Source organism: Heteronotia binoei, chromosome 3, assembly GCF_032191835.1.
Source record: "Heteronotia binoei isolate CCM8104 ecotype False Entrance Well chromosome 3, APGP_CSIRO_Hbin_v1, whole genome shotgun sequence".
NCBI classification, from domain to species: domain Eukaryota; kingdom Metazoa; phylum Chordata; class Lepidosauria; order Squamata; family Gekkonidae; genus Heteronotia; species Heteronotia binoei.
Genome location: NC_083225.1, coordinates 134,281,870 through 134,303,894, shown reverse-complemented (window position 1 = coordinate 134,303,894; position 22,025 = coordinate 134,281,870). Strand labels below are relative to the sequence as shown.

The 22,025-nt window shown below is 41.7% G+C and overlaps 1 protein-coding gene across 1 annotated transcript in view; it reads left to right on the top strand.

Moving 5' to 3' along the window:
* The window catches only part of CRYBG3 (crystallin beta-gamma domain containing 3), a 122,717-nt gene that overhangs the window by 48,858 nt on the left and 51,834 nt on the right, over positions 1–22,025 (top strand). The window contains exon 4 of the mRNA XM_060234496.1: positions 15,558–20,406. Coding sequence (XP_060090479.1) covers positions 15,558–20,406 — 4,849 coding nt within the window. The remainder of the gene's footprint in view (positions 1–15,557; positions 20,407–22,025) is intronic.

The following is a 22,025-nucleotide window of genomic DNA, read 5'->3' as shown; positions in this document are numbered from 1 at the left end:
ATGGTGAAAGTGGACAGCCTTGTCTAGTACCTTTGCTAATTTTCATATCTTCTGTAAGATCTGTGTTTATACACAACCTTTCACTTTGTTCAGAATATATTGATTTTATCATTCTTATAAAGTTTTCACCCAGCTCCATTTTTTCCATTACTGCAAACTTAAAGTCCCAATTTAAATTATCAGATGCTTTTTCCTGCATCTGCAAAAAATAATGCTACTTCTTTTTCTGGATGTCTTTCATAATATTCTACAATATTTACAACAGTTCTAATATTGTCTGTTATTTGTCTTTTGGGAAGAAACCCTGCTTGATCTTCCTTTATAAAGTTTATAAAATGTTGTTTAAGCCGTTCTGCCAAGATTCTTGTAAATATTTTATAGTCATTATTTAATAGCGAAATTGGTCTATAAATGTGACTAATTTTGAACATAATTAAAATGCTATAATATGTATGTTGATAGTACACTACTGAATAACTTAGTGGCCATGCTATGAAGGTTAGCTACATTATCAAAATATGCTAATAGTTTTATTGTGTGTCACCCTTTTTTTGACGGAAAATATATTTTATGTCATTTATCACCAAGTTTGTGTTTTCTGTTTAACTCCTTTTTTTCTCCTTTTCAGATAGTAAGGTACATGTACTAAGATAGCATAGGTTGTATCAGCTTATAATTTTCTTTCAAATATTCTCTCAAAACTAAAGTAATTATAAGAACATAAGAAAAGCCATGTTGGATTAGTTCAATGGGCCATCCAGTCCAACACTGTGTGTCACACAGTGGCCAAAAAACCCAAGTGCCATCAGGAGGTCCATCAGTGGGGCCTGGACACTAGAAGCCCTCACACTGTTGCCCCTCCCAAGCACCAAGAATACAGAGCATCACTTGCCCCAGATAGAGAGTTCGAACAATACACTGTGGCTAATAGCCACTGATGGACCTCTGGTCCATATGTTTATTCAATCCCCTCTTGAAGCTTGCTATGCTTGTAGCCACTACCATCTGCTGTGGCAGTGAATTCCATGTGTTAATCACCCTTTGGGTGAAGAAAGACTTCTTTTTATCCGTTCTAACTCAACTGCTCAGCACTTTCATTGAGTGCCCACAAGTTCTCATATTGTGAGAAAGGGAGAAAAGTACTTCTTTCCTCTGCCTTCTCTATCCCATGCAGAATCTTGTAAACCTCTATTATGTCACCCCTCAGTCAACATTTCTTCCAGCTAAAGAGCCCCAAGCGTTTTAATCTTTCTTCATAGGGAAAGTGTTCCAACCTTTTAATCATTCTAGTTGCCCTTTTCTGGACTTTTCCCAGTGCTATAATATCTTTTTTGAGGTGCGGTGACCAGAATTGTACACAGTACTCCAAATGAGGCCGCACCATCGATTTATACAGGGGCATTATGATACTGGCTGATTTGTTATTTAACTCTTCTGCAGATTTTAATTCAACTTTATCACCTTGAATCTTTAACAGTTGGTTATATGACAACCCTCTGTCTTCATTTATTTATTTTATTTATTTAATTCGATTTATATCCCGCCCTACCCCATCGAGGTGGGCTCAGGGCGGCTTACAACATAAAAACCAACAAAATAAATTTAAATACATTAATAATACATTAATAATTATAATTATACAATAAAATACATAAAATATCTATAAAATATATAAAAACACATAAAGCTCACTTCAGTATGTACTATGCTACCTTCTTTAAGTCAATTCTTCAATATTCCGGTATTAAATAATCTGGTGTTCGAGATTGAGTGTTCAGGCATTCCGATAACAATTAATTGTATGCCGACCGGAAGAGGGCTGTTTTGCAGGCCCTGTGGAACTGTTCAAGGCTCCGCAGGGCCCTCACCTCCTCCGGGAGCTGATTCCACCAACAAGGAGCTGCAATCGAGAAGGCCCTGTCTCTGGTCACTTTCAGACGGGCCTCCTTTGGCCCAGGGATTGTAAGAAGGTTTTGGGACCCCGATCTCAGCACTCTCTGGGGAACATGTGGGGAGAGATGGTCCCTAAGGTAGGCAGGTCCCAGGCCATAAAGGGCTTTAAAGGTCATAACCAGCACCTTGTACCAAACTCGGTATGTTATCGGCAGCCAGTGCAGTCCCCGAAGCCCCGGCTGAATGTGCTCCCATCTAGGGAGCCCTAACAACAGCCGGGCAGCGGCATTCTGCACTAGCTGCAACTTCTGGGTTCAGCACAGGGGCAGCCCCATGTAGAGGGCATTGCAGTAGTCCAACCTCGAGGTGACCGCTGCATGGATCACTGTTGCCAGGTCGTCGTCCTCCAGGAAAGGAGCCAACTGCCTTGCCTGCCTGAGATGAAAAAATGCAGACTTGGCAGTGGCCGCTATCTGGGCCTCCATAGTTAAAGTAGGCTCCAATAGCACCCCCAAGCTCCTAACCCTGTGCGCCGCTGACAGAGGCACACCATCGAGGGCCGGTAAGGGAATCTCCCTCCCCGGACCACGGCGACCCAGGCAAAGGACCTCTCTTTTCGACGGATTTAGCTTCAGCCCGCTCAGCCTGAGCCATCAGATTCAGCTGTTATTTTTATTACTTCTACTGGCACTATCCATAGCGGCTGTCTTTCATCACCATATTACTTATATTTTATCCATGTATTTAGTAAGTTATTTCTGATATAATGGTGAGAAAAAAGACCGTCCATCTTATTTTTCCCATAGTACATATAAGCATGCCAGCTGAATTTGTTCCCATGAGCTTCTAACAATAAAAGTTTTTTATTTAACAGCATCATCCAATCCTTTATCCATCAAACAAACTGCATCATGGTACAATCTTAAATCTGGAAGTTGAAAACCTCCTCTCTCCTTAGCATCTGTTAAAATTTTCATCTTAATCCTTGATTTCTTCCCAGCCCATACAAATTCAGAAATCTTCCTTTGCCATTTGTTAAATTGTTTGCTATCTTTCACAATCGGAATAGTTTGGAACAAATACATTATTCTTGGCAGAATGTTCATCTTAATTGCAGCAATCCTACCCAACAAGGACAAATTGAGTCTATTCCATTTCATCATATCTTTATCCATCTTACACCATAACTTTTTATAATTGTTTTTATACAAATCGATATTCTTCATAGTTATTTCTAGACCTAAGTATTTAACTTTAGAAGTAACTTCGCATCCCGTCATACTCTGCATTTCTTTCTGTCCATTTAGTTGCATATTTTTACATAAAAATTTCAACTTTTCTTTATTTATATATAGTCCTGCCATTTCTCCGTATTCTTTTATCTTAGCTATCAACAAAGGTACCACTTGAATCGGATTCTCAGTTATAAACACAATATCGTCTGCAAATGATTTATATTTATAAGAAAATCCTCTCTTTGTCATCTTGTATTTGCATTAACAGAATTTCAAGTCATTGTAAACAACAATGGTGAGAGCGGACATCCTTGTCTTGTACCTTTGCTCACCTTCATTTCTTTTGTAAGGTCTGCATTTATACACAATTTTGCGTATTGATCCGTATATATTGCTTTCGTCATTCTTATAAAATATTCTCCCAGATTAATTTTTTCCATTACTGCAAACATAAAGTCCCAGTTCAAATTGTCAAAGGCTTTTTCTGCATCTACAAAAAATAACGCCGCCTCTTCTTCTGGATGCTTCTCATAATATTCTACAATATTTACAATAGTTCTTACATTATTTTTTATTTGCCTTTTAGGAAGAAATCCCGCTTGATCTTCCTTTATAAAATTGATCAAATATTGCTTAAATCGTTCTGCCAAGATTCTTGTATATATCTTATAATAATTGTTTAGTAATGAAATTGGTCTATAGTTCTTTACATTTGTGACATCTCTATCTTCCTTGGAAATCAACGAAATTACAGCTTCTTTCCATTATTTGGAATTTCCCCTTTTATTCTTATCGTATTCATCAATTTTTGCAATTTTGGTACTCTCTCATCTTTAAGAATTTTATAAAATTTAGTTGTATATCCATCCGGCCCGGGTGCCTTACCTACTTTCATTACATTTATTGCTGCTTCAATTTCATTTTTTTCTATTGGGTCATTCAAAATCTTTTTCATATTCTCAGTCAGGGGTGCTATTTTAATATTTTGTAAATACTTTTTCATTTTTTCTTTTTTGATTTTCACACCTTTAAATAAATTTGCATAATATTTAAAAAATTCTCTTTTAATTCCTTCTTGATCCACTATCTCTTTTCCATTTGCCACAGTTTTGTTGATAATTTTGTTTTCTTTCTTTTTCTTCAGTTGCCAAGCTAAATATTTCCCAGGTTTATTCACACCTTCAAACGATTTCTGTTGCAAACTTTTTAAGTTCCATTCTAGTTCTTTATTCAACAAATGTTTTACTTGGGATTGTAATATTGTAATTTCCCTTATTAATTTCTTTTTCCCTGGTCTTTTTTCTTTATTTCATTTTGTATGTCTAACAGCTGCTTTTCTTTAGCCCTCTTATCTTTTTTCTTTATTTCATTTTGTATGACTAACATCTGCTTTTCTTTAGCCCTCTTATCGTTATTATTCAATGTAATTAATAGTCCTCTCATTACTGCTTGTACTCCATTATGATGCAGAATCTTTATTATCTTAAAAAAAACTGTACATCTCTTGCTCATTCCTTATTGTAATCCTTCTTCCACGTTGTTCAAAGCCCAAACCCTCGGGTAGTATCCATCTGTATCTCGTTCCCTCTGCACGCAGCTTCTCTGTTAATCTCTTGTATTTCTTCCTGTCGTTTATCACTTGTCTTGGCAGCTCTTTCATTATTTGATTCTACTCCCTTCCACTGTCAGAGCTTTTTGGAAACTTTTATTTAGAATTTTCCCTGCCACATCCTTTGACCTTAGTCTTATAACTATATCTCTTGGTAGGCCTTTGTCTTTTGCATATGATGAATTAACTCTATAGACACTGTCCAACATGTTTCTGAATTTTTCAGGATCTTCCTCTAAATAGTCAGCAATTGTTTTCACCATATAATCCATTAAGTCAATTCCCTCCCCTTCAGGTATTCCTCCCAGACGCACTTGAGTTTCCATTAATCTGCAGTCATGAATTGTTACCTTCTCTTGAAGTTTTAATAAGGTGGAAGCATGTATATCAACTTTATCTTCAACCTCCTTGACCCTGTTTTTAACCATATCCAGTTCATCTTTAAAATCTTCAACTTCTTTTTTAAGGTCTCCAATATCCTTCTTAAGCTCTTTTTTGCTAGCTGTTATCATCTCCACACCCTTCATAATCCTGGCTTCCATGGTATCAAACCGGCTTCCATGGTATCAAACCAGCATTTTGTCCAAAGAATGAGATCTTGCACGAGTTAATCTTCCTTCTGACAAACCCACCCCTCGCAAAACTCAAAAGGCTCCAATTATAAATCCAGCGCCAAGTCCAGTAGCTTAGAACTTGCTGTTTAAAATAAGACTAATTTCGTCCTTCTCCTACCTTCCTGGGCTGAGATATTGATTTTTAACAGTTTTTGGCAATTTTCCCTCTTTCAAAATGGAGATCATAATTTCTCTATGGTTAAAAAATCCCTAGCAAAGACCTTCTTCTTGCTCCTCTCATCTTCCGCTTTTACTTCCTGGTTCACTAAGCCCAGATCAGCCACTTGTGGGAAGGGCGGGATATAAATAACGAATAAATAAATAAATAAATAAATAGATCACATTCTCCAACTATCGTGGTCTTTAGAATACTAGTTATGTTGATTGCCAGTACACCTTCAGCTTTTACTTCCTGGTTCACTGAGGCCAGCTCTCGTTCTCCAAATATCGCAGTCTTTAAATACTTGTTATGTTGATTGCAAGTACAGAGCCATAACACAGAAGCCTATGTCATTGACCACAGGTATTCAAAACAATTTTCTTCTTTCCCAAATTCTATCAATGCCTTTAATTTAACAGAGTCCAAGTTTCAAAAAATTTTCTCCTCCCCTCGCTTTCTTTCTTATTTGAGCTTTCCCACCTTCCACTGTTATTTAGATTAGTTTAGAAACGTCCCGGAGCGAGAGATGATGATCAAAGTACCTTAGCAGCTGTGCTTTTTAAATTTTAGTCTTCTTAGTCTTTCAGATGTTTATCAGTCCCAAAAGAGAGTGAGATCCAGACAGGCTTAAGCCAATTGAATGGCTCTTAATCCTTTGTAGATGCTGAACGACGCTCCTTTTCCACGCCGGATCTTCAAAGCTTCAGAAAAATCCCCTTTGGAATCAATCATCAGCTGAGATCAACGCCTCAAAGTATTTTGCACGTAATCCTGGGCAAATCTCTAACTGAGAAATGCAGGCAGGGAGTCCATTAAGGCTCCATACTACCCTGAACAAAGGATTAAGTTTCCCCCTTATTCAGCAGACGACAGCTCTGTTGGAAACTCACACCGGAAGCCTCAGTTTCTCCCAAAATGTCTGCTTTTTGTTGTGGCTTTAAAGTTTTCAAAAAGTTTACATCTATACCTTAATAATACCTTATAATCTTTCCCTGCTGTATTTGTATGGCTCACGTAAAATTACCTAGGCTTTCAAAGTGCACATGAGGGAAAAGGTTATTGTGTTTATTTCAGATCTTGCATCAAGGCTCTGTCTGCTCTTTAAATACATTTTTATTTTGAATAAGATGTTTTTAGTAGCGGTGTGCAAAAAAAATAATAATTCTGAATTATTCAGATTCGGAAATATACAGGGCCAGAATATTCGGAATATCTTATATTTTCGAATACCGGTATTGGGAATAGCCGTATATACAGGAGATATATAGCTATTTCCGAATATACGGCCCCATTATACCCTATGGGCCATTGAAATCAATGGCAAAATAGGGCATAATCAGAGGCTACTGGGGGCAGGGGGTTTGAGGGAGAGACCCCAAAACTGCATGGAACTCGCAGGGGACTCTCCCCTACAAAACCCCCAAGTCCCAAAAAGATTGAGCCAGGGGGTCCCTATCTTTGGACTCCCCAAAAGGTCCATTGCCACCAATGCTGGGGAAAGCCCAATTATCCACTTCCTTCACTATAATTGCTGTGGGAAAAGTGGCTCTGGCCAGAGGGGGGTTTGAGGGAGAGGCCCCAAAACTGCAGGGCAGCTTCAGGGGACTCACCCACATGCAGCCCCCCTGGCTTAAAAAGACTGTACCCATCTATGGGCACCCAAAAGGAGCACTGTTCCCAATGGTGAGAAAAAACCAATTAGAGCCACTTCCACCATGTAATTATCATGGGAACAGTGGCTCTGGGGAGCAGGGGTTTTTGATGAGAGCTGCCCAAACTGCTGTGCAGCTTCAGGGCACTGTCCCACACAAAACCCACAAGGCCCAAAAAAAAAAAATTGCACCAGGGGGTCCAATTCCTGGGGCACCCAAAGTCAAACCTAACTTCACGTCAGAGAATTTCTATAGGACCCAAATGCACTACATCCATCTATCTACTCTATGAACCCTGCTGGACTGGAACCAATATAAACCCAGTTGCCAACATTACTGCCACACAAAACACAACCTGTTCAAGGCTGCAGCTAACCCTGGCTGTAGCAAACCCATATGCCAGCTCTCCACCCCTGCCCCAAACAATGTGGGGAGAGCTGGTCAAGCAAAACAGGCATACTGGTTCTGGGTCTCTCACCCAGATGCTAGCCTCTCTGCCACAGAACATGCAATCTACAGATGCCAGCTCTCCAGCCCTGCCCCAAACAACACAACTCTCAAACAAGAAAAGCGGTGGATCACACCTAGCTCCACATCATTCTATATCTGACACAAAGCAAGAAGCATTTAGACTTACCTCGAGTGATGAATGGTTGGCTGGTCCAGGCTCTTTTGCGTTACCCAGGGTGCACCATGAGGAGGCAAAGCAGAGTTGCACCCCAGATGAGGAAGATCACTGGGAGGGCCTCAGATTGTGTGAGAGGAAGGGAACCATTCCTTCTCTCTCAGCTCAGCAGCAACACACCAGCTATCACTGTCCCATTAGAGAGACCTCAGCATTGGTATGGCTGCTGGCTGTCTGTCATCATCACTGACACCTCCCTCTTTCTTCCTCCTGCCCCTGAAAAAAAAAACTGGGTTATTCTGGCTGGGCCTGTGGGTGCTGTCAGTTGCAGCTGGGGGCTGCAATGGCCCTTTCAGTATTATTAGGCATGTGTGGATGGGGACTGGGGAAATTTGGATTGCTTTGAAGATTTTAAATCAGCATTCACTTTTAGTTCGGGGATGGATGTGGGGTGGGGGGGGTGCACTGCCAATCAATTTGTGAGTTTTTGGGCTGTCTTTGGACTCTAGTCTATGTTTAGAGGAAGAGAATTTTGCAACCACCTTCCAAGCACGGACCAAAAGAGGATGCAGGGAGAAGTAGGTGCTCACTTCATTCACTCTCAAAGTCTACGTTCGGGGAGCCGAACAGAGGCAAGTTGACCTTCAGGAAGACCAACTGCTCAACTGTCCAGGGTTGCAGGCGATTGCGATGTGGGCAGACAATGTCGCCCATATGTGAAAAGACACGCTCGCTCTGCACGCTCAATGGTGGGCATGAGAGGAATGCCTTGGCCATGGAGGCGAGGGCCTGCCAGACTGCTTCCTTCATGACCCAGTAGTCCAAAGGAGATGTTTCCTGCAACTCTTTGGGCTCCAAAAGATAGTCCCTCACCATCGCAGTACCCATCTCCGCTCTCAGGGGTCTACCGCTCCCAGAGGGGCCAACGAGACACCCAATGAGTGTCATCTCGGCCCTCCTCTTGGCATGAGTCTGGTGGGAAACACTGCCTAGCTGGGGAGGTTGGGGATGCACAGCAGCGGAAGTGGCAGATGAGCTGCTTCCACCCCCCCCCTCCTCCTCAGCTACCGGCACTGGGCCCGCCCTGACTCTGCAGCACTCGACCTTCTGGGAGAGCTCGTCTAACCAGCAATCGAGCTCGTTGGCCTGCTCAGCGTTCGTGCCCTTAAGGCGCGGGTCTAACATGGTCGCCATCATGTAGACCTTATCCTGGGTGAAAGTCTGAAATTGGCCTCAAGCCCTTCCTGCAGCCTAACAACCAGGGTGTGCACCGCTGGAAGAACGTCTGCACGGCCTTGAGCTGGCACTAGAAACAAGGCCAGGTCCTCACGGGCCATGGGGACGACCAGTGAGATGCTCGCCATATCAGATGAGAGCATTTCTGTGTGGGTCTTAAAGGGCCCAAGAACCTCCACAGTCTGAGAAATGACCACCCAATCCTCTCAGAGACAAAGGCATCCAGGGCTGCGCTGTGCTCCATCATGCGCTCCAGCATGGCACAGGTGAAGTTCCAGCGTGTGCTGACATCACCGATCAGGCGGTGCCCTGGCACGCCTGTCAGCGTCTGTTTATCACACAGCAGATACGAGTCCATATTGCTGCATGAGAAGTGACCCATGATGTGCCGACACTTCTGGAGCAGAAGTCGGTACTCATGGGTTGCGGCTAGATACTGATGATCCTGGCTTTTCATCTGGCCTAATGTGTCCTTAACCACAAGGTGGAGAAGGTGGAAAGCAAGGAAAGCATTTTAGGCCCTGATGCTGGACAGTCGCCTTGATGTTGGAGCCAGCATCAGTCACCATGAAGCCCCTGGCAATGTCTCTGCCTACCCAGCCCTCTAACTGCCGTGAGAGGATGGCTCCAAGAGTATCCGCTATGTGCGGCACGTCAACTGCTTCAGCATGCAGCAAGGCCCAGCAATAGCCGGCCTGGCAGCCCTGACCCTACCTGCTGCTACTGCCACCCCCACCCTGCAGTTCACTGGGTTACCACCAATGCACAGTCAGGGAGAGATACCCCTCGAACGCATGTTGGGAGCTCCAGATATCTGAGGTGAAATGAACAGTCCCCGGCAGCACGGGACAAATGCTCCTTCACCACAAATCTGGTCGCCCTGAAAACAGATGGCACAATGGTCCTGCTAATGGTGGTTCTACAAGAACTTTGTACAAGGGCGCCAGGTACTCGAGCAACCCTAGCACCCCAGGATTCTTGACCACTGAAAATGGAAGCCCATGGGCGACCGACCTGGCAAGCTTCCAGGCAATCCTCCTCCTGCTGTACCTGATTCCCCCTCTTGGCACACAGGTGCCATCCCTACCAAGCATCTTAGGTAGAGATGCCTGGCATCCCTGCCCTGTCGCAGAACTCTCCTGGAGAGCTCTGAAGGTAGTCGCAGTGGGACAGACCTCCTGGCTGGGTGGTGGTGGCCACTTGGGCACCCCAGCACCAGCCTGCTTCTCCCACTTAAGAAGCACCGTCAGGTGGGCAGGGGGCAGGGTCCCACCCATGACTGATCCAGGCTCTGCACAGCTGGCACTGTGCATAGCGTGGATCCTCCATAAGTTGGAAATGCTTCCAGACTTTGAAGGTGTATGGATGCCCAAGCTGACCTGCAGCTTGGGTGTCCAGAGCCACCTCCTGTGAGGTGCTTGGGGCAGACACATCATGTCTCGGGGTGGCAGGAGGGGCTGGCCACTGAGGGGAAGTGGACGGAGATGGAGGCACCTCGTATGTCTACATTTCTTCCCCCTCCACCCCATGCAGCCTCCCTTTCTGGCCATCCCCTGAAGGACTGCTGGTGCCCAAAGGAACCGAAGGAGGCTGGTCCTCCTCAACTAGCTTCTCCAGCTCCTGCACAACACTCTGCACCCTCCTTGGGGTTATCGTTTTGGACAGAAAACTGTCCCCAAAGCTCTTGCTGCCCCTCCTCTGGCTGCTGAGGCTGATCGACATCAGCTGGAGGAGAGACTGCCCGAGCAGCAGATCCCTGCTCAGTGCCAGCACCTAATGGCAGCTCTGCTGGGGGCACCCCAAGGCGGATCTTCTTCATCACACTCCAGCCAGCGGTCGGAGTGCTGGTAGATGGCTGTGGAGTGGCCCTACGCACAGGTGGGGGGGGGAACTAGGTCCTCCCCCACCTCCAACCCTTGAGTCTTCTCCTTGGCCTTGCCCTCAGGGCCCCTCTTCTGCTGCCTGTCACTCATGTCACCCTTGGCCAGTCTCACACAACCTGAATTGAGAGTGGGTTTTTTTACAAACCTAACTCACTACACTGTACCCTGAACCGACAGGTGCCCTGACTTCTTTTTAAGAACTCTCCCATCCAAACTTGTTTGTTTTTTTGGTCCCTAACGTGTCCTTCTTTGGGTTGGGTAGTAGTCTGGTAAAGTTTAGGAGACTAGGTGATCCTGCCTCTACCTGGTTACAGTCTTTAAAAGGCTACCTTGAGATGAAGGCAATCCTTGTTATATCCTCCTAGTTAAACTTCTCCTAACTAGATCCTGGGACAAACTGGATTTCCTTGCAAACTAGAAATCAGGTGTCCTCTATAACTAGAGAGAAGCTGTGGTTTATTCTATGGAAATTTAAGGATGCACCGGCTTTCAGTGGCTGAAAGCAAGATGCACTGCAACCCTAGTCTCTTTAAAACGGAGCCTGATGTGGCCTAGTAGCCACGCTGCCTTTTATGAGAAACCTAAAATCTTTTTAAATTGCCCATATCTGGCCTAGTTGAATTTTGAAAAAAGATAAAGCCCTAAACTGGATTAATTTTTTTAAAATTTCAAAAAACACAATCCCTAAAAAATCCCTTATTAGTGGGGCAGCCTATTTAGTGGCCCTAGTCAAACGGAAAGCACCTTCAAACTCCAAAAATAGCTGTATAAAAACATGAAAGTGACCCACCCCACACAGCCCACACACCAACCCCTTCAAACCAACCAGAGGTAATTAAAAAAAAACCAAAACGTGAAAGAAAGAAACTTAACTTTTAACACACACACACCCCAAAAAAACCCAGAACCAGGAAAAGGGACAACAGGACAGGATGCAAAACCAGCAGCAACAGATCCAATCAGATCATTGAGAAAAGGCCAAGAAACTCAACTGTTAAAAAAGTGACCTTTTCAACAATAAAAAACCTCAGGCCAAATAAGTCAAACCCCCCCCCCCCAAAAAAAAACAGAACCAGGAAAAGGGACAACAGGACAGGATGCAAAACCAATAACAACAGATCCAAACAAATCCAACCGAGAAAAGGCCAACAAACTCAACTGTTAAAAAACTGAACTTTTAAACAAAAATTAGGCCAAACAGCCCCCCCCCCAAGAACCAGAACCAGAAGAGAAAAGGAACAACAGCAGCACAACACAGCAACAACAAATCAAACACAGAATCCTTTTAAAACAGTAAAAAACTTGACTTTTAACAATACAGGAACTTAACAACCCCTCCTCCCCAAAAAACCTTCACCCTAACCCCAAGAAATCCAAGCCACCTAAATCAGGAAAAGTAAAAGGACACTGCACTTTTAAAAGTCCTCTTACTAAAGTAAGATATAGGCAAATTGGCAACCCCCCCACCCCAGGCTCCCACCCCCAGCAGAACCCCCTAACCCCAAATAGCTACCCACCCAAATCTGGATAAGTAAAAGGGAGTCTTAAAAAGTCCTTTTACTTTTATCCTAACTAAAATAAAAACAAGAACCCCAAGACTGTCTTACTTTAGATGTCTTCTCCAGGCAGGTCAGGCAAGGCTGAAAGAGAGCAGCAGCAGCTGAGGCCAAGGGCCAGTGTAGCACAATCTCTCTCACACACCAACACAGCAGCAATGGAATGGAGTCCAGCCAGGCAGACTCCTTAAAAAGGTTCTCTGGCCCTACATAGAGCAGTTTTAAAAAATATCACTGCTCTTTGATTGGCCAGAGAACAGTGTATCCAAGTAAACAAAAGAACAACAATGTTGCTGATGGCTGGGGGATTAGCCCAGCCATCAGCTACACAACAGCCCTGCAAAGCATGCATTTGCAATGCATTTTGCAAGTGCATGCTTTGGATTGACTGCTGGGGCTCCTCTCCCCATCCCTCCCTGATCCCAGGGAGACTATGGGAGAGGCGGGAAAAGGCTTCCAAAGGTGGGAAAGGAGGCAAGCAGCTTCCCTATGGCTGCAAAAGCTCCTTTCCCGCCTTTTACATTGAGTTCCATATACTTCCAAATATTGATTTGAAAGTATACGAGGAGCTGTATACGGCTCCTGTGTAATGCCTTCCAATTCGATTTGGAAGTGTACGGCGCCATATACTTCCGAATCAGGGGGTATTCGGTGGTCTGTTTGGTTCAGCCAAACCAAATGCACACCCCTAGTTTTTAGTAGTCATTGTGTACATGAATTAAACCGTGTTTTCATTTGGCTTTTCAAAGCTGCTATCCAAGTGAATGTAAATTTCGTATATATATAAAAAAGGAAGCCTGTAGCTTCTTTGCAGCCCTCTCAGAGTTGATTTATAAGACACTTGTAATATGCCACACTGTGGGTCCTTGAACTCATGTCAAGAATGGATATTGTTTAAAACGGTCATTGGGTTACTTTATCACAACCTGCTGCCTGACCTTACTGTGTGACATTTCTAAAAGTATGATGTATTGTATTATGAATTAGCCTTTGTACAGGGTGGTGGTCTTGGATTTATCTGCTGAAGCAAGCAGTGTTTGTCACAGATTTACCAACTCATCTCATTGCCTGTTTTAAATGGTCTTTATGCAGTACAACAGGAGTAGAATATATTGAATTCATGTAGCAGTCATTTTCCCAGTACTTTTGGAGCAGTCTGAGCCTATGCAAAGAGGGAAGTATTATCCTTTTACACATAACAGATCTTCAGGATGCTTTTAAATATGTTTTTAAATGTTTTTATCCAATTTGGTTTATACTTTTTATTGTTCAGGAAAAAGGCATGTGCATAAATATTTTTTTAAAGTTATGGAAAATGTTTATGGTGGTGAGATGAAGATTAGGCATATCTTGCCCTCCTCCTTTGCACAGTTACTGGTCCTGTGCTAGGGTTGCCAAGTCGAACTCAGAAAATACCTGGGGACTTTGGGGGTAGAGCCAGGAGACTTTCCCATTCCCTAAAATAAATAAAAATACAGCAGTGCTATTTCCCTGAATAGTCTTAATTTCCTTGTCCCTCAGCAACTGCAGTTCCAGTAAATGAAAGTGAACACACACCAACAAAGCAGCCAAAATAAACAGATTTTGCAAGCACACACTTTTGTGATCTCACTGGGGCTTTATACATATAAGCTGCTGTATTTCCAACCAGTTTATTCAGACTAATACAGGCAAATGAAAAGAGAAAGAGGTGGAATTTTCCTCCATCCCATAAACAGGTTACTTTACAAAGATATCTGAAACAAATCCAAAACAAGCACAGAGGCTGTGCTCTCTCTCTCTTTCTCATTCTCACACACTCACACACATCCTCTCTCTCTCTCACACACACACGTGCGAGCACACAAACTTGCTGGCTCTGGTTCCTATACAAAGCCATCTGAAATGAAAGCAAAGCAAGCAGAGGAACTGCTCTCTCACTCTCACCCATGTGGCTCTGCTGCTAGCTCCTCTCAATGTAGCTTTCACTTCCTGCTCAAATTTAAAGGTGCACACACACATTTTAAAACACAAGGTGTTTGCAGGCTCTTAAACCTGTGGAGATTTAAAGACACATGGTAGCTGTGGGGGCGGGGAATTGGGAAGCCTACCCTGTGCTGCAGCTTTGTGAACAGTTTATTAGAATGGAATTAGTCAGCCTTCTGCAGTGGATGAAAGAACACTTCTAAGTAAAGGTAATGCCAAGGGGAGGTAATTGATAAAAAAAAAAGTAGTAAGCATACAGTTCTTAAATGAAAAAGTGTCATTGGATCAATGTTACACACATGTGTAACAGGCTGTGGTGGGATCCAGTGATGTTACAAGCAGAAATATGAATAGATTCAGTGCATTTCTGCTGGAGAAAGATCTTGTGCAACACCTAGTGCTTTCCTCCCTATATATTATAGTACCCAGAAACTCGTTTAACAAGGTCTTACACAAGTAGATACAAAAATGGGAATACAAGATGCTTGATCTAGTGCAAGCAGCTGTTGCAGCCCAAGTGGAAATTTTGCACTGAATCCAATCCGTTATCTTGCATTTGAACAGAGACCTTGTACTCTATCTCCAGACAGGAAGGTTCTTCATATTATGCCTAATAATAGTTTGTTCCTTAAAACTACTTCTTACGTAATTGGGGAAATTCTGTCTTTTTGCAGAATGTACCAGCCTCATTAAAAAAAAAAAGTTCTGGGGATTTTATAGATCATTTTTTTAGCTGAAAAACTGTTAAAGGCTTAGAGAATGAATTATTTTCCTGTACAAACCACACCTAGATATGTCCATCACAGAAAATAGGCAGTGCAATTATTTAGAAAGCATAGTTTTAGGAAGGATTCTGGTTGGACGTATTGCTCACAAGAGCTTTTCTGCTATATGTATCTCCAATTAGAAAGCAAATAATTATAAAAATGTCTCATTTGTGCTCATTTGCGGAGTTAATGGGAGTGGAAGTTAAGTGGAATTGTTTATGCCAAGCTTTTTAAATAAAAAAGTGAACATTGCCCATTCTGCCAAAATCTTTGTGGTAAATTTAAAATATTGAAACGTATGTAGCTGAATGTGTCTACAAAATCTTACTAAAGTACTAATAATTGTATTTCTGTCATTCCAGAAAAACAGACTGTGAGCTGGGCACACCTGCAGTTACTTATGCAACATATCGAGGCTCAGCAAGAATTAAGCGGCTGCTTAAGAAGCGAGCAGAACTAGAGCAAGAAAAGGAAGATCAAAACAGCGTTATTTGTTCTTCTGCCAAAAACAATCAGACTGTCGACTTTCCAGAATTGGAAATTACTGCAAGAAAAGCAGGATTATCTTTAAAGGAAAATTCAAAACTTGGGACAAAAGACAACACAAAAGATGCACAGATGAATACCTTCCTGGCAGAAATGAGTCTGAAAAATAATTCTAAGGAAATCTTGAGTAGCAGTGACAGCAGAGAATCAAACAATGCAATTACCATATTGGCAGAAATTGAAATCATGAAAAATTGCATCAAAGATGTGGTTTCTGTGAAACATGCTTCAGCTTCCAAGACACCAGAAGTTAATAGGAACCTTCTGTTAGATCCAGTATTGTTGCCAAAGGAAGCAGGTTCTAGTTGCCAGAATAAAGATCCTGCTAGAATGAGTTCACCAAATAACAGATTGGTTGAAATGGGAGAGGAGGTATTAGGGAAAACAGAAACACAGCTTCAGCCAAACAATGCTACCATTGTTGACTTGCAAAAAGGAATTCATTTTTGTGCTCTTTCTAACACAGAAACAAATGAGACAATTCAACATGAATTTTCATCTTCCCTTAAAGTATACTCTTTTGATGATGATGAACAACAGTTGTTAAAAAACAAATGTCCCTGTGATAGTTATGTTGATGATCAGCTGAATCTAAAATCAGGTGACCAGATATTGCATTTAAATAATCAGTTGTGTAGTGGACAGAAAGTTAGCAGTATAGCAAATGGAAATAAAGGTTCACACAAGCAATTAACTAAAGAGAAGGAGCAAATTTCACAAATCATTTCATCAAATGTACACTTGGCTCTCCATGGACAAAGACATCAAGAAGAATTTCATGATGTGGAATGCAACAGTACAGCAACAGAAGGAATGAATCTGTCTGTTTCAACCCAGTTCCCAGAAACAGTTCAAGAGGTAGACATGCAGAGCAAAAATAGTCCAAAGAACAAGAGGACAACAGAGTCAGTGGAATTTACACAAATCAATCCAAACTTCACCATGATTTCTGAGACTGAAACTAACTCTGTTACCGTGGGGAATTTTGGTATTCCTTTAGTTGAGAGAGGCCATGTTGAAGTAACAGCATTGCCCAACATTACTCAGGTGAGCAACACCAGCACTTCTCTGTCATCTGCAGAGTGTGAAAATGGGCAGTACTGGATGCCATGTACTTCCTTAGAAACTGAAGATGACACCACTGGCAAAGCCATGGCTCCTGAGGATAATTCCCCTTTGATCCTTGAAACCAACAATGGAAGCTGCCATTATCTTAGCCACAGAAATGATGGGACCCTCATGCAAAAATCAGTCAGTTTAAATGAGTCTCTTCTTCTTGAAGGTGGAGCCAAGCCTCTTGAATATGAGAAGACAACGCATATAAGCACAAGATCTTCTATCACAACCAAGCCTTCATCTCTTCAAACTGCAGAAGTTATGGTTAATAACCTATCTATATCTACAGAAAAAAATGATCCGTTAGCTCATGAAGTGACAGATCATTTTGAAACAGAGAAGGCACCCATTGCTTCTGAAATTAAAGAGATAGTTATGATTGGTCTGTCTCCTATTTCTCCTTCTAAAGAAGCCTTCTTGCCCAAGGACTCCCCTGCTGATGTGAAACCAGAAAAGAACAGTTCTCCAACAGTTCTTTCTTCAACATCTATCTTGGCCAATAATGTTTCCATCTTTGAAGATAGCATCTCTTTGGATGATGTGTCTAAATCTATGCCTAACGCTGATCAGAATGTATTGAAAACGTCATGTTTCTTGTCTAATGATAAACAGGAGCACACTAACAAATCAGCAGGTGCTGATTTTGGTAAAACGTGCTGTTTTGTCTCTACAGGTGAAAATATTCAAGGTAGCAAAAAATCAGAGATCTGCGGACCTTTGAGCACTCTTACTGCTGCTGAATTTGGGGGTGCAGATGAAATTTCTGATACTGTCCAGGAATCTGCAGACGTTCCGGAGACTAAGGGTATCTCTGACAGTCTTCAAAATGCTAACATTGGGAGTGAGATTTTGCCCTGCTCTGAAGAAACAGAGACATCTGGAACATGGCCCTTGTGCTCTGGATCCAGTCTAAGAAAAGAGATGTTTCCTGTTTCCACATATGAAGATGTGTATGCTTGCAAGTCTGCTTTTCCTACTTCTGGCTTTAAAGATATGCCAGAGCTATGTTCTGCTACCTGTGAAACAATTGATATATTAGGCAAGAAACATTCTTTTTCTAATAATTCTAAAGATGGTATCACAATTTCATCAAACCATAAGTCTGGCACTCTACTGACTGGATCATCATCTGAAACTACTTGCTCAGCCCCATTTGTGGATTTATTTGCCTCAGACATAGAAACAGTACATCCTGTAAAGACAGTATTAGAAAAGGCATTCACAGTACAACTGGAGAAAGAGATGCAAATAACTCCTTCACAGAAAGTAACTCCTTATTGCCTTATTGCTTCTGTTTCAGAAGACCCTGTTGAAATGGATGATCAAGCAGTTCCTAATTTGCTTACAAAATCAGGCAGCCAGTTCTCTGACAAAACACTGAAAGATGTTGAAACAGGAAAACAAGTACAAATTAGATCCCAAGACTTAGCTGTTTTGTTTAAAAAGGCTGATGAAATAGTTGATGCAGTTCTGTATTTAGCTATTGAAGAAATACAATCAAAGCAAGCAGTGGGTGTCTGCCAGACTAATGACATTAAAGGAAGTTTATTGGGACCCAGCCCTCAAAAAGATCAGAAAATGAGAAAAATGTTGTCGGAATCAAAAGAAATCCAGCTAAAAAACTTGTCATTAAAACATTTTAATGAGACTTGTATCAGAAGACTTTCTGGAATTAAATGGAAAAATACAGTTGACACAAGCATTCAAGATGAAATGATGCCATTTGACATGACTAATAAAATTGATCTACATAGTTCACTAGCACTAAAAGCAAAAGAAATATTTGATGATGATGTTAATGCAGCCAAACATAAGCTGATGTACAGTGAACAGGAGGAAAATCTGAGCAAGGACCCTTCTCAAAATACAGTATGTATGTCTAAAACTGAAGCACCAGAGAGACTGATTATGAATAATAAATTAACAGATAAGCTTTCCGAAACAACCAAAGAACAATATTTAAACCAGGAATACTCAGCTGAAGTACATAATGTAACTGTTGAGTTTGAGGTAGCAAGCTCCTTGGATTCTCTGCACATAGATGATGACAAAAAAGTAACAAGAGGAGAAATGGTCCCAAATAAAGTATTTGCATGGCAAAATTATAGAGACAAATGTAGTGATTCCACAGCTAGGCTAGAATCCAATCCTGAAACAGTAGGTAATGACAAAAACAATCAGGATATCAATGGCAGTACACACGTCACACAGGTTGGTAACAAAATGAGTGATACAGGTGATAAATCTGATTATGTCTTATATGCAGGAAATGGAGAGACTGTTATGGCAAGAGAACAACTGCCATCATGCCTATCTCTGCCAGAGAATGTGTCACTGCCAGCCTTTAACTCAAACGTTTATACATACACTTGTGTTTCTAACAAATCTGAAGGGGATTATAGGCCTTTACTTGGAAATGACATTGGGGATGATTTGTCCAATTACAGTTACAACTACAATACCCTCCAGTTCTTTGCAACAGAGGAACCACATGGAAGCTCTTGTGTAACAGGCAGTGGAAGGGGTTATGACAAAACTAAGAAAGACTGTACAGAATTGCAGAATAAAAACAGTACATCTGAATCATCTATAAAGAACAATTCACCAACAATTAAGTCAAATTTTGCCTATGAAGAAGAACAAATAACTGGGGTTATTATGAATGATTTGTGCAAGGAAAATTACATGGATGGTACCAGAGAGAAGTCCCCACAGTGTTCTGCCTTTTCTTTACCAAAAGAGTGGGAAGGTGATTCTTCCTTCGCTATTTTGTATGAGAATTCTCTTCAGGAGGACAGCTGTTCATCTGCAGAACCAGAACACTCCTTGCCATCACTTCCTGGTCTCCCCCTGAATAATATTGAGCATCTTCTGATGTATGAAGCAGCAAAGGGCAAACATAACTCTGGGCAAACTTATGAAGATAGCAACCAAGTAAATGAGATGCTAGACAGTACTTGTTCAGAATCGTTCATGACAGTTGAGGCAAAACGTTACAGAGTTTATCCATTCTCTCTGTCTCCCATATATGAAGATGACAGTTCACAAGATTTGCTGTCAACAGACATCTCACCGGGAGGTCATTCTAGTGAGAAATCAAGAGACAGCAATAATCCATCATATGTTTTATCACTTCTGCAGTCAGTATCTGAACGGCTGAAGTCTAGTAACCAGTATTTTGAAGAGGAAGACAGACTTTGTGAAGAAAATGAACTAGAAGATAAAAAAGAAGTATGTGTTCCAGGTTGCTGGGCAGGCAGTCCAAGTGCAGCAATCCTGCATGACAGGAATTTGCTTTCTAGGCACTTGCTTATTCCTCAGGATACACTTTCTGAAGAAGAGGCCTCACCTCTTACCTCAGTGGATTCAGTTCAGCTGACACAAAAATGTGACCTTGACAATAAGCCTTTTTCCAGGAGTGTGTTCTATGAATATTTACAGAACGCAGGCAGTTACACATGTTTGAAGGAAGGAAGATTTGAAAATCTTTTAGTGACAAAGGGTCATCCAACCAAGTATAATCTGCAAAAATGTGGAGCTTTCCAAGTGGTAAGGTGATTTTAATTAGTGTTGTGTGTGTATATATATTATATTATATATTATATTATATTATATTATAATATTATATTATATTATATTATATTATATTATATTATATTATATTATATTATATTATATTATATTATATTATATTATATTTATTGGGGAAGATTTCAAGCATACAAGATGAAAACGCAAATTCAACACAAGCAGTACAGAAGTAGGAAAAATAGGTATAAAAAGATAGGGACGTTTGCATTAGCAGGAGATATCATTGGCATGTTATACTTTACCTGTCCTGGAGAGAAGAAGACAATCCACAGCAAGGATGAGGGGAAGGGGGAAAGGGTAGCATGGGTTGACTAGTGTTACATACAATAATGGACCCAAACTGATCAGGAAAGGGGATGGCTCCTTCAGCAAAGGTAGGGTCTGGAAAGAGTCACACTTGAATGGCAGAGGGGTCTGCCTTAAATAGCTAAATTAATAACCTGAGGCATGAGCCCTCATTAAGACTTCCTGACAGGCTGATGGTTTCCAGGATGTTTAGACAAAAGACACCTGGAAAGTGGTAATAGCTTCTCTGAGTAGATCATATGTTAAAACAAATAAAACTATATTGGTCAATTTGGAGTCTAATGTTTGCTTATTGTGACAGCTCCTGAACCTTTCTGAGAGTTCCTCCTCCTTCTTCTGAGAGTTCCACCTCCTTGTCCATTGAATAGTATGTGCAGCTGCATAACAATCCCTGGATGAGCTCCACCACCTATTTTTCTACAAAATGACCCCTGGTGATATGTGATACCCATGAAGCGTCTTCATGGCTGCTTGCAGGGAAATATGTTGTCCTTTTGAAACTCTACAGGAGGATGGCTTCTCCTTGGTCTGTAACTACCTGTGTTTCTAGGAAGATGGGGTTGCTGTCTTTGTTGACTATGCAACCAAGGAGGTGAAACATGATCTGGAGCCTACATGGCTAGGCAGACAGGAGCTACTGGCTGTGCAGTAATCCAACTCAAGGATGCTCTGAGCATGGCTTGGCTCAGTATAACAGCAGTCCATAAGGGCCAACTGCCCATAACTGGCATGGCACAAATGCCAATCTGTATACAGTCCATTAGAGTCTAGTGTATACATGGGGGTTTATTGAACATCATAGTCTTTGGTAAATAGAGGCAACCGTCATGAATGCACATTGAGGACCAAACTTATTGTGAATATAAAATATATATTGTAGATATAAAAATGCAAAAGTGTATGCCCCTCACTTACCTAATAGTGTTCTTCCTTTCCCTAAGAATTTGAGAAATATCGGAATAAATAAATGCTGGTTTGGAATACTTGTCTTAAAATGTAGGTAAAGCTTTGCTATCTAGCACTTGATTATTGAGATCATTTAGTTAACCAGCAGAGGGCAAGCGTCTCCCCCTCCCCCTAACCAAACATACCTTGTCTTTGGGTGTGCAAACCTGCTTGATGCCTCTGATCATCACTGGACCTCTAACAGCTATCATTGTCAACTGATGTTGTCCTCAGGTACCTCCTTCCCCCTCAGCCTGCCTCAAGCTGTCAGGAACCAATTCTACTAAAGGGCATCCAGGCAGCTAGTCTGCTAGTCTGCCTACTAT